Source organism: Dromaius novaehollandiae, chromosome 10 (genome assembly GCF_036370855.1).
Source record: "Dromaius novaehollandiae isolate bDroNov1 chromosome 10, bDroNov1.hap1, whole genome shotgun sequence".
Taxonomy (NCBI): Eukaryota; Metazoa; Chordata; class Aves; order Casuariiformes; family Dromaiidae; genus Dromaius; species Dromaius novaehollandiae.
The window spans coordinates 15,860,224-15,873,326 of record NC_088107.1 but is presented as its reverse complement, the minus strand read 5'-3'; the positions used below and the strand labels follow the sequence as shown (position 1 = coordinate 15,873,326).

The following is a 13,103-nucleotide window of genomic DNA, read 5'->3' as shown; positions in this document are numbered from 1 at the left end:
TGTCAGTGCCTTTAAACTGTGCCTCAATGGGTTTATCAGCTCGCGGCAAAGTGTGAATTTAGATACGTTATCACGAGCCTGCACTATCTCCAATCCAATTAATTACTGGCGAGTGTGTTAAAATAATGACGTCTGGCAAACGAGGGAGCCGGCGTCTGGGCTGGTCTAGTCCGAGCGCTGCTCCGTTCTGACGTGGGTGTTTGCTCTGCTCAACAGGAACGTGGAAGCGGGGTATCTGTGCTGCTCCCGGCTGCGCGGCGCCGGCCCTGAGGAGCAGGTAGCAACTTTTTCTTCAAGCTTTTTATTTTATTTATTCATATTTTTTGAAAAAGAGCGTGCAGACACGTTGCAACGGGGAATCCTTAGTGAGTGTTGGCCCTGGCGAGTTAACCTGAGCTACGGCGCAGGGCGGGCGCCTCCGAGGCTGAAATAAGCTGACGGTCGGGAGCAGCCTCCGCTCTCTGAAACGCTGCTCTCCGACGAACGGCGCACGTCCTGCAGACGCAGGACACGAGGTCTCGGAGGGCAGCGTCGCGGGGACGCCCAGGCCCGTGCGAGCGGCCCTCGGCGGGGACCTGCCCTCCCCGACGCGAGCGGCGGTTTCACCCCGTCGGTGTGGCCGTGGCTGCGAGCGGCGTGACCGCTGCCGAGGGGCCAGGCCTCCCCGCCGGAGCCTTTGAAGAGCAGCCGTCCCCCTCCGCGGCCCTCTTCGAACTCGCGGCGAGCGGCGTGGCGGAGGGGCCCCCCCAGCAGCCCCGCGCTGCCCCCCGGTCCTGCAGCCCCCGGCTCGGGGCGGTGCCCCCGCTCCCCCCAGCAGCACCCAGTGCGGGGAGGGGGACGGAGGTGGGAGGCCTCAGACTGCAGCTTTTGATTTTCCCCTAGTGAAAACGCCGTGTGACGGCGCATCAAACCACAACAGATCAGAGCTGTTTCTCAAACTGCATCCAGTCGTCAGGAATCCACACAAAAAATCAAGCCAACTGATAAAGGTTTATTTGGTAATTATTTATTAAAGATGACTGCACTTCTTTATCACGGCATAAACATCTGGTACTCTTAGACTTATTTAATTGGTAGCAGTCCCAGTAATGTGACTGGGGAAGATGCAGGTCTCTGTCTTTGGTGAGATTTGCCTTGGTAAGGTGCTGCCATGAAACGTTTGGCATCTATCCAAAGGGATCTCGCAAGGGGATGCAGCTCATCCAGATCCTGAGACGCATTTTAAGTTGTTGTTTTGTGTTACTGTTTGAAAGTCTCATAAACACTGTTTTTATCTATTCATTTTTATGCAACCTTAAATGCCTCAAATTAGCATGTTCTTAATACTATTTTTTCAGATTAAGAGATGAGAATTGCAGAAATATTAAATGACACTTGCACGTGCTATTAGCGTGACTTGGGAGTGCTCTGCTTAACAGCCACGTGGCTTCGCACGGTTCCCTGTACTCCCACTGCGAGGTCCAGCGCCCTCCTGGAGCATCCCGCTGCATTGCAGTCATCAGCTTCTGAGAAGAAGAAAAAATCTTTGGATGTACCCCAGATAATCTATCTTACAGACAACACCTATTTTAAGATCCCTATTAGAAGAGAAAGTTACAGATAAAAATGTATTGAATTATTATTTGTGTTTAACCTAGAGCCCGGTTCTTGGTGTGCCCTGGACACGAGCGGTGCCGTTTCACCAGCCCAGGCTGGCGGCCCAGAGCGGGACGCGGGACGCGGGGCTGGCGCAGCCCGTGGGGCCCAACAGGGGACATCTCCTACCAGCCGGAGACGCTGCAGGTCCTCGACACGCTTCCTCGAGACGCTGAGGTCACCGGAAATCTCCGACTTGGGTCGCTCCGATCAGCCAGGGTGCAACAGGAGAGCGCGGGGATGAGCTGCAGATGGAAACGGTGAGTTTCCTACAAGCAAAAAAACCACACATTTAATCACAAGCAATTTTGCTTAGATTATTTTTGAGTACTAGTAAGTGATACTTTTTTCATTGCTCACACTTTGTCTTTTGTGACTGAATAAAACACGATATTGAGGAAACTTCATAAATACTGGGCTAAGTTGGTCCTGTTGCTACATTTGCTCTTATTTGGGCAACGAAGTGGTGGACGTGCAGTTCTGCCCTGCAAAGTGACTGTGGAGCCGCCAGGACTGCCTGGCTGGTCACTACGATTTGCACATGAAGCCAGTCGGTCTGAACTACCCTTCCCGAAAACTCACGCTCAGGTCAGAACAAGCTCAGTTCTGCTCGGTTATTACGGCACACGGGGAGGGTGATGCCGGTCCCACTCCGGCTCAGGCCGTGCGCACCCCGAGCTCCCCCGCGGGCTCGGTGGGGCCCCGGCGTGGGGTGGCGGTGGTCCCGGCGGTGCTGCGTCGCTAGGGCAGGGCCGCTCGCGGGCTCCCGGGGCCGTGAGCTTTGCAGCGGTGGCAGGAACAAAAAGCAGTAAAAACTTGCTCGTCACTGAAGTCAGCAGCTCTCACAATGAACGCAAACAGGGGGCAAATGTGCTGAGTAAGAAGGTGCCTTTTTACACGATGACTTTAGAGACCAGAGCTCCGCTCTACGCAGACAAAAAGGAGCTTAGAGCCAGGGGACCGCGCTTTCAAACGCACCGCGAGCGCGGCGTGAAACGATGGGTGAATCTGAAAGTTTCAGTGCTAATGACAGCCTGTGGCTTTACGGCGTTTCCTACCCAACTTGTTCGCAGGGTCTTGGCGTTTCAGCACGCGGCAGGCTGGAGCGGGGGCAGCGCGGGGGGCGGCTGCGAGGGGCCGGGCGCTCCGCCGCCGCGACGTGGCCATCTGGAAGTGGTTTCAGCGATGCCGGGGCTGCGGAGCGCAGACAAAAGGGCCGTCGCGGCTCGCCCCAGCTCAGCCGGCGCGCAGGGGATGCTCTGGCGAAGCCGCTCCGTGCACCTGCCTTGGCCGCGGTGCCCGTCGCCGGGCCGGGCTCAGCCCCGCGCCCCGCAGCGAGGCGCTGCTGGAAGGAGGCAGGGCCGCGCGCTGCTTTATTTGTCATTAGTGGCGGTCGCAGGCTGCGGCAGGCGCAGAAGGGGCAGCGGGACGCGCCGCGGTGCCAGCCCGAGCCCCAGGCCGGGGGCCGGACCCCTCTCGTTTCCCCCCGCTAGAAGGGGGCGGGGGGACGTGAAGCACAGCGACTGTCGGTATTTTGGGCACAAACTTTGGGGGAAGTTTTGCCCAACTTGGCGTTTTGTGGACAAGGTGTTCCCGGGGGCCTAGCAGCGCCTGCCGCGGCCCGGGGGCTCAGCCGGGGGCCCCGGCGCTCGGCGCGGAGGGGCAGCGCCGTCGGGGGAGCTGCCGCCCGGGGGCAGCGCCCGCGCGGAGGGGGCGCGGGGCCGGCCCCCCCCCCCCCCCCCCCGCGCCCGGCCCAGATGGCGCCGGCCCCCCCGCCGCGGCCCGGCCCGGCCCGGCCCGGCGGGGCATTGTCCGCCGCCGCCGCCCGCCCCGCGGCCCGCCCCGTCCGGCGCGGCCCTGCCCCCGGCGGCCCGGCCCCTCGCCCCTCGCCTCCCCGGGGCCAATGGAGGCGGGATGCGGCGAGCGGGGCCGGGACGGGCGCGCCGCGGCCGCTCCGTCCGCCCCCTGCGCGGCGCTGTCCCCTCCCCTCGCCCGCTGACCGCCTCGGCTCGCCCCGCGCCGCGTCCCCGCCGGCGGCCGAGCATGCCCGGCGCGTCCCGCTGATGGCGCCGCTCCCCCGCCGGGCGCCGCTCTGGGCGCTGCTCCTCCCCCTGCCAGGTGAGTCCCGCCGGGCCGGGCCGGGCCGGGCCGGGCCGGGCGCCGCGTCCCTGCCCCGCGGCCGCACGTGCTTTCGGGGATGCGGCGGCGGCGGCGCGGGAGCCCCGCTCGGCCCGGCCCGGCCCGGCCCCGCGCGGCGCTTTGTTCGCGCGGCGGCGCCGCGACGGGGCGGGCGGCCCCGGGGAGCCCGGGGGGGGCGCGCGCCGGTTAATCACCCCCTCCCCCCCCCCCCCACGGGGCAGCGCGCGACCGCTGACCGGCGCGGAGCCGGGGGGCCGGGGCCGTCCGGGGGCCGCGGCAGCCCCGTCGGTGGCGGGACGGAGGGCGCTTCGCTGCGGGCTCCCCGTGAAGATCAGCCTCCGCGGCTCGCCCCGCTCCCGCTCCCGCTCCCGCTCCCCTGGCGGGCCCGGAAAACCAGCGGGCGGCTCGGGCGCCGCGGCGGCCCCGACGGTGCCTCCGCCGCCGGGCCGCGGCCCCCGGGGGGGACCCGGTTGCGAGGGCAGGGCGGGCTGCGGCCCCGTTCTCCGCGGAGCTGGGAGGCCCCGCAGAGGAGGGTTTCGCCTGCCGCTGCAGGCGCGGCGGGGCCGGGCGCAGGTGGGTGCCCCCGCGGCGGTGCCCGCGGCTCGGGGCGCTCACGCGGCTCCCCTCTGCCCCGCAGGAGTGTGGTGCTTCAGCGAGCTCTTCTTTGCGAAGGAGCCGCAGGACGTGACGGTCTCCAGGAAGGATCCGGTGGTCTTAGACTGCCAGGCCCGCGGCGAAGCGCCGATAACTATCACGTGGCTGAAAAACGGAGGCAAAGTGTCTGAAAACGAGCGGATCTACACCTTGTCCAACGGCTCGTTGTACATCAGCGAGGCGGAAGGAAAGAAGGGAGAGCCGTCCGATGAAGGATTTTACCAGTGCTTGGCTCTCAACAAGCACGGGGCCATTCTCAGTCAGAAAAGCCACCTCACGCTAGCAAGTAAGTGCAGCTCCCCAGCGGGGCAGCGGCTCCCACCAGCACACGGCCGCCTGTTGTGTCGGTCGCGTATCTGAGCAGACGAACCACGAAAGCGAAGAGCGGCCGGCTCTGCCGACGGCTCGTTCCTCGGCGAGCGCGTCGGGAAGGCGAGCGGGAGCTGCCGGGCCCGCCGACGCCAGCGGGCAGCGCCTCGTGGGCCGGTCCCCGGGCGCAGGGCGGTGGCACCCGGCCGCACCGACGCGGCGGACGCCCTGCGCGACGTTGCCCGCGTTCTCAGCCGTGCTGGTCTTGCAGCCTGACGAGGGCCATCTCCAAATCTCATCCAAAAAACGTTGTTTCTTCTTTCCTCGCTCAGTAGCTTAGTGTTGTGCTGATCAGTCTCGGGGCTATCGCGAGCCGGAGCAGCACGATGGTGGAGACTGCTGCCTTCGGGAGGGGGAAAGGGTTTCTGGCCAGCCGAGGATTAGGCTGCCAAGTCCTCGCTCTTCTGCCGCGGCCTTCGGCCAGGCGGCGGTGGGTGCTGGTCCTTCGGGAACCGTTTCACGGTTCTCTGCACCCAACCGTCAGGGTCTGTTACTTGGTGCCTCTACGAGTGGGAGTCACGTTTGTAAGGCAGCGCGGGCGCCTGCAGCTAGAGGAACGGCGAGTAAAGCAGCTCCCGTAAGCGCCCTCGAGGCTGTGACGGGGTGCCCCGGCGTGCCTTGCCCTCGGTCCTCCCAGCATCCTCTGGGGCGGGAGCGAGCCGTGCGTGCGGGAGCTGAACGCCTGCCGCCGTGGTGCCATGGGCCTTCGCCCGGGGCTGGTCCTGCGGCGCTGGTCCTTTCCCCCTCCAAAAGCAGCCTGGGTCGTTTCCGAGGAGGAACGTGACACAGGGCGTACGCAGTTCACGTGGTCCTCTGGTGCTCCCTCTCTAGTGGGACTCGACTTAATCTAATAGGAGAAGGTTTCCTTTGACCTCCTCAACCTGGTCCTTGGGGGCGAGTTGTGCTGGACTGTGGCACCTCTGTGGAAGCTTGACGTGAGCTGTAAACTGCAGGTTTTACCAAATTCAGTCTGAAACTAGCCAACACGGTTGGCACGGTCACTCTCCTTGAAAATGTCTGAATGTTAGTACTCTCCGTGTGTGTCCGGACAGGTTATAGTAACTGTCCATAAGGTGTCACAGGGAGGTGTGAAATGCCTTGTTCAGTGAGCCAGAGCTTTGGACCGTCGAAAACCAGTTTGGAAGCAGGTGGCTCTGAATAAGGGATGAGGTTTCACATGCTGCAAGAGGCGGCAGGATTGCTGAATTCTCCGTTTCTAAACACTGGCTATTTATCACTTCGTACTGTGGCATCTTATTCACGTACAGGGTGAACAGACCAGACAGTTCTTGGATATTTCTGACTAAATGCTAAGAAATGGTGTATTAATAATGCTGACACTTAAATTGTCGTCATCAGGTTTCAGAGTGTCAACACCATTAATAAACAGACCGAAGAAAGCCTTTCTTAGGAGGATAGCAATCTCGTTTTTTAAAAGTATAAAGCAAAGCAGTGGAGGATGGATTCTGTGTGTAAAACTCTTTGAGCAGAGGAAATTCAGGGACATGCCGTATTTGAGGCGTTGTAGGACGGTTCTGCGTTCTAGGTGTCGGAGAACTGGAACAGCGCGGAACGCCGGAGTGGTGCAGCACAGTAATAAACTTGCACCATCTGTTTTTATTCAGACACTACTGAGCTTTTCTAACTGTTTGTTCCTCACGTAAACATTATTTCACCAGAAAGCTGGTGTTGTTTTGCTTTGGGGGATGTTTTATTTTGGGGGGATAAATGTTAATGAAAGATTTTCACAAAGGGAGAGTTGTGACCAATGGATTGCAAATTGTGGGATGACATCCTGGTTTCGCAGCCTCTGTGGGGTATTTTTCCTGCAAGACTGTGACAAAAGGCTTCTTTTTTTTTTCCCCTCCTTTGAATACTTAAAAGGTTTCCTATTTCTGTTGGAGAAAACTGGCAGAGATAGTGGATCCATCATGATCACAGTAGGTGTTGCTGACTTAGAGATTAAGTGGTTAAATAGTGACCAAACGTGAAGTTAGCCTGCGCGGCAGCCGCTTCCTTTTGGTCGTGCTCGAGTCAGATCAGGCTCCGAATGTCCCGTCTTTCCTGTACAGCTCCGAAGTAAGGCAGCGAGTGGTACAGTCAGATTTTGAAGCCCACAAAACAGAGATGCAACATCAGTTTTGTATTCTATTTTCTACAGTTGTTCTCCCTCCTATCATGAGCTGACTGAACTTTGCAGACATTTTAACTGAATGAAATTAAAGTCTGTGGGGATTTTTTAGGCTTATGATTTTGTGTAGAAGCTGTTGTCTGTTGCTGCAGAGGCAATTTACCTTGTGGCCAGGGTGCAGAAGGAACTATACATATTAAACAGGTGGAGAATAGGCATTAAATGGGCATTCTTTCTTTGGAGAAAAAAAACAAATGCTCCCTTCAGTCCCTGGTAGCAGCAGGGTGCGAGGATGTGCTTTTACTTTGCCTGGTCAGAGCTTTTGCCAGGAAGCTTATCTTTTGCTTCGGAATTGTCATGTTTAGTGTTGCATTTGGAAACCAAAAACTTTAATCTGTCGAAGAGTTGAAGATTTGAGCACACAAGGAGATCGGGTCTTGGTTTCTAAAGTTAGGAACTGGAAGCTGAAGGTTGCACTCTTGGCAAGAATTCCATTATTCATGTGCAAATTAAGAATTCACAGGGTTAAAAGGTTAGAAACTGGCCAGGATGAGGTTTACCCTTGTGATAAAGAGCAGATGACCCTCATTCATTGGCCAAAGCTTTTATGTAGCTCCTCTGCAAAGTTAGTGATTGCCATGAATTGTTCTTGAGGAATGCAGAAATTCAAATGTGAGCAGGCCTTTCCTTAAGTGTCACTATGGAGCCTTATCTCCCGAGCACATCAGAGTAGGTCTGCAGGGACAGGGTTCCTCCCCAGAGGCCCCAAGGCTTTGCTTTCCTGTTGTTCATCCATGCACAAAAGAATTTGACTAATTTAGGGCTTCCCCCCCCCCTCCGTAAGATCCCCCTACTTTTTTAAAGAAAACTGTGGAGCTGAGGCATTACTTAGGTAAAAATAAATATTAGTTTCAGTACGCGCTTGTAGCTGCTTCCAAAGCTGGCTAATTGACCTGGGGGGCAGAGGAGGAGGTTCCCGGGCGACTCTTTGTAAGGCCCCATGTGGGGGTAAAACGCTGCTAGTGGAGAGAAAATGACTTATTCAAAATTCAACTTCTTGCTGCCGCTGCTGCTAAAAGAGGTCTCTCTTACCAGAATATAGAAGGAAAGTGGAATATGGAGAAAGTCTGAGCATTTGTGGTACAACTTTGAGTCAGCCAAAAATGAATACTCTGAGACTTTCGTACTTCTGCATTTTTGAATTGGGAATAAAAGTTTAGACTGTCTAAAAGTGAAGCTGGACTTCCAATAAACTAGAATTAAGAAAAAACGGGAAGGAGGGATGATGTTCTGAGGCGAGTAACGCCGGCTTTGGGTAGTGATTGGACAGGATGCTCACTGTTTATTTCCTTTCCACAAAAAGTGGAAATTGAAGCCTTAAGATGGATGGATGGGATATATGCAGCTGGTAGGGACATTCCTAGATAACCCTTTCTCCTCTCCTGGCTTGGCTGAATTGATCTGAATGTTTGGTTTTCAAAGTACAGGAAACACAAGCCCGATCTCTCACGCACAGGTCTCTGCATTAGGCAGGAATGAAAGGTTATGCAAGCAGAAGGTTTCCTGGGACCGGGAGCTGTTAACGTGCTCCTGGGAGAGAAGCTGTTTGTACGCTGCATCGCAGTCCCTGAGGCGCGGGGGTTTCTGCACAAAGCAGAGTGTACTGTGTGGCGGGTTTGTGCTTTCGCTTACCTGCTGCAGCAGTGATGTGACTTTACCTTCCTCCGGTCCCGTTACAGGGTCAACAATTGGTAACATTTATATTTTGATACCCTAATCACATCTTTTGCTGTGGTTTTTAATATTTGATGACTTAAGAGTGCATCCAGCTGAGCCTTATGCTGCAATGTGCCAATCACTTTTTTAGCACTGGGCCGTGCTCGCTCCAGCTGTTTGCTCGCACTTCTGCGCGTCCCCTGGCCTGTGTGGGCACAGCTGCACGTGTGGCTAACTGAACGGGGAACTGAGCCGGGTTAAAATAATAGAATTAAAACAAAAGATGGTGTTAACCCAAAGGAGCTCCCTGATGCGGCATTGATTGTGCCGGCGGGACTGCGAGCAGCGCCGTGGGGGTGGGCAGGCGCGGGGGCACCGGGCAAGGCTGCCGCAGAAACGGGTTCATCAAGCTACGGCCTTTATGGACCATGCCTCTACGCAGAAATGTCACCCTTACGCTACATGTTTTTACAAAAGAATCTTAGATTTTTTTTTTTTTTTAATGAAGGGATTACTAGCTGCGGCATAACCCACCATAGTTTTCGTTTTGTATGGAATCCGTCGCTTCAGGTATCCTCCAGATGTTTATAGAGCTCCATAATATGTTTATGTTAAAAAGTAACGGGGTCGTTAGGAGCTGGAAGCGGGCGGGAGGGAGGGAGGGAGGGAGGGAGGCAGCAGGGTTTCCTGGCTGAGGTGGAAGCAAATGGCTGTTGGAGACGGTGGTCTTGCATTAGCAGCGACGCACGGCTGGTGTGGTCACCGGCCCCGAGGGAGCTCTCGTTTTGGGTTTTACGTGCTGCCTCACTGCTGCGGCTTCGCTCGGTGGATGCGAGCGCCCTGGCAGGAGAGGCCCCGTGTGAGCTGCGGGTCCGGGTGGCCGGTGCTCGGAGCGTTTGATTCCGGTATTTAAAGCAGGAGGATGAAATTGGGTGTCCCAGCTGGCAACGCCAATTGATAACAATAAAGAAGAGCAGTACAGTTTTTGTTCTTTAACTGAGATACGCTGAAGAAGTAAGAAAACAGGGAGATGTTTGCTTCCCCCCCCCTTTTTTTTCTTTTTTCTTCTAGAATTTCCTTCTAGAGCCTCCCCGGACAGTCTTTGCCCTGAACCCCTGCGTCACATTTACAGAAGAAATTTTCAGCATCCTTTTATGTAATCACCAGTTAATTTTTTTCACTAGAACATTCCCCGTCGTTCAGCAGTGATGTTGCAGCTCTTTCACAGGCGAAGGGTTGGGATTTGTATCCTTGCCAGGACCAAAAAGTGTGTGAAACTCTAGGTAGTGCACACGACCGGTGTTTGTTTCTACTACCTGGTCACCAGAGAAGTGAGCTTTTTATGGGTTTCCTCAACACTTCAGTTTCAAATTTGTGTTAACCGTAATGCCAAACTGAGCTGTTTTATGCCCTTGCTTTTCTTCTTAGTAAGGCCAAAGCTGTTAGGGTTTTTTTTTTTTTTACTGCTTTTTATCACCTTAACTTTATAATGTATAAAGTTTTACCAGCTTCTTTTTTTAAAGGAGCACTGCCTGCTATTGGCAGCGTGCTCTGTAGCTAGTAAAGCCTTCACCTCCCGGAGAAATGTTGCAGGAAAGCACGGTGCCGTGCTGGAAGCTGGGGGAGAGGCACTCTCGTCGCCTTCGGTACGTGTGGTTGTTGCACTAAACTATGAGATTTTTTTTCCTGCTTGCAGAGCAATGTGCTGCAGCGAAGGATGCTGCTCCGGTTTTGCAATGTGGTGCTTTCGCCTCCCTGCCTCTCCCCTCCCTCTCCCTGCATTTCTTAGTGTAGAAATTGTTGAAAGGGCATTCAGCAAGGCCCCCTTTTGTCAGCCAGCTCTGATTATCCCAAAGAAAAGGATCTCACTCTGAGCAGTTGTTTGCCTAGAGACTTGTTGTCACGTCTTCACAATTTAACAGCTGTGGCTATTGATGGTGTGCAGAACAATTTAAGACAATGACAAAAGAGAATCTTGGAGGAAGAATTTAAAAGTTACTAAGCATTTTCCTACAGAGACATGGTCATTTCCGTTGCTGGACACTTTTGTGTTTAGTTTTTGGGTGTTTTCCTCAGCATTTCTAATTTTTTCTACATCTTATCTCCAAAATTCTGGATGTAATCTGTTGTTTAGTTTTGCATTGTTTTCTTTTTCTTTTTCTTTTTTTTTCTGTTCCATCAATAGGCCCAGCTGTTAAATTGGGATTGATTACTTCCAGTCTTTATAACTGGTAATCACCACCTAAGTGAAAAAGTAATCAACAACGTCAAGTCTCCACATTTTGTTGAGCAAGTGTGGGTTGTATGGTCAGCATTAGTTACTAGGGCCAGCCTCTAGGCAGCTTTTAAGCAGCAGCTTATCTGTGTTTTTAAGTTGATTGTCTCAACAATTGAGTTAGGGAGAAAAAAAATCAAACTAGGTAATCTGCGTTGGGCAGTTTGGTCAGTCTTAAAAATCCTGCGTCTGCACTGGAAACAGTTTTTGCCTTTTCTCCCTCCTGTGGGTAAAATTGTTACTTTTTTATGCAGAGAGATAAACAGGAGATGCAGGAAGGAGATGGACATGAAACCACCACAGTGTGGGAGGGTTTATCTATGGTTTAATTAATGAAATTATCATAACATCCTTTTATGTTTTGTTTTTTTCTATATATAAAAGATTCAGAGGGAGGTGGCCTTCCTTATATGTTGGAGGAAAATGTAAATAAGCAGTACGAGACAAAGAGATTTTCTATACTGCTTTTGTTATTTCGATGTTTCCTAACTCAGAAGCTAATTCTGGTTATTTTTTTCAATGAAATAGAATTTGATCTCCTCAGGGGAGGGGAAGTGCCTTTTTCTTTGTGAGGTTTTGCCCCTTTTCTTTTTAACAATGTGAACATTCACGGCGGCAAAATAAACCAAGTGACATCTGGATAATACAATTATCATCCTGAAGCCCGGTCCCCAAACGCCTGTTCCTGGCTGCCTGTCTGCCGGGCTGCTGGAAGGTGGTGTTGGGTGCATCCGCAGCACGGGGCAGCACGATCGCATGTCGCGCCCCTCCGGCTGCCCCGAGGCCCGACACGTGCTTTGGAGGGTCACCTCGATTCTTCTCGTCATTGCAACCCCAAAACGACGGAGTTTGCCATGTTTGTGTTTCACGGGGGAGGGATTTCAGGGTGACGGAGTCTTTCGGTGCCGCTGTTGCACTCCAAGGCTTTCAACGCTGCTGCGGAGGTCGGGGGGCCGCGCGGGTCTGCGGCTGGCTGGCGGAGCGCTCCCTCTGCCAGTTTTGCAGCAGTTAAACTGCTGAGGAAGTAGTGCTCGCTTTTAGCCCGGGTCACTTACTGTCGCAATGTCGATAGTATTCAGTGAGGACTTTCTCGTTTACTGGTGTGAGAGCAACGTGAGAAATGAAATACTGAAAATAAGCATGTTACAAAAGACAGGGGAATGGTGAAAACAAGCCTTATATCCAACGCCAAATGTTACCTGAATTTTATCATTAATTTGAAGCAAAAGTTGTAAAGTAGCAAGATGCTACTTGACGCTTTTGGAAGGGTTATTGGGGAGGAGTGAGTCAGCACTGGGGAGGGGGAAAACCACCAAGGAGTACAGTTGTTTAATCTTTTGTAACGCTGGTCCCCAGGTTTGCAGCTACATGAGCTGATTTCCCCTTCTGATTGAAGCAGTGAGAACACTTGTTGCCCTAAGTTATACGAAAATGATCTTACGAGTTTGTTTCTGCAAGTAAGCAATGTCTTGAGGAGAGAAATGACTTCTGGAACATGGAATAAATGGAAATGAGTGATGTGCTGATTGCGAAGTCCCCGCAGAACTGAGAACAGACAAGAAGTTTCAGTACAGAACTGGAAAAAGGGTGAAACGTCCGTACGTTGAGTTTCCTGCAGTCCTGGACGTGGAGACTTGCGAGGGTCCCAGGGCACGTGGTGCGCCCGCTGCCCCGATCTCGCGATGGTTAATGCCGGAAAGAGCATGAGGGAGCGAGGGGGCCATCCGTGTCCTACATCTCTGTGGCTGTGGGGAGTTTGTTTGTCTCACGTGATCTTGAGAAATGAAAGGAAAGTAGAAAACAAATACAACTGTAATGTTTCTATCTGGGAAGATAGTCCTTCCTGACACTGAATCTAGGGATTGGCTTAAAACAATAAGCATGCGTAAGAAACAACCAGGTTATCTAATTTGACCTTGTGTAACATAGACCAAAGAATCTTTTTCTCTACCAGAAAAAAGAGAAAAAAAAACCCTTAACAACAACTTGGAAAACTGAAGAACCAAAGAGCAAGTGGTGGAGCTAAGACTTCTGTTTTACAAAAATGTGCACAGATGATTTATAATGTACGAGCGTGGTAGTCCTGGCTTTGGATAGTTCGGTAGACACTAAGCAACTTTTTTGATGGCCATTTTTGAAGAGACATTGCTGCAAGGGAAAATGCAGTTGAGCCATCTGCTCGTT

General features: G+C 53.7%; 1 protein-coding gene and 1 long non-coding RNA gene across 2 annotated transcripts in view; one reads left to right on the top strand and one right to left on the bottom strand.

The window, feature by feature from the left end:
* Positions 1 to 967: 967 nt before the first annotated feature.
* LOC135329359 (uncharacterized) lies at positions 968 to 3,762 on the bottom strand. Its single transcript, XR_010390778.1, has 4 exons — positions 3,636 to 3,762; positions 2,694 to 2,829; positions 1,765 to 1,904; positions 968 to 1,505 (listed from the first exon to the last, which is right to left on the bottom strand). It is a non-coding gene; the product is annotated as an uncharacterized LOC135329359 (long non-coding RNA).
* The window catches only part of PRTG (protogenin), an 89,560-nt gene continuing 80,088 nt past the window's right edge, over positions 3,632 to 13,103 (top strand). Inside the window, exons 1-2 of the mRNA XM_064517401.1 lie at positions 3,632 to 3,753; positions 4,412 to 4,714. Coding sequence (XP_064373471.1) covers positions 3,699 to 3,753; positions 4,412 to 4,714 — 358 coding nt within the window. The 5' untranslated portion in view covers positions 3,632 to 3,698. The remainder of the gene's footprint in view (positions 3,754 to 4,411; positions 4,715 to 13,103) is intronic.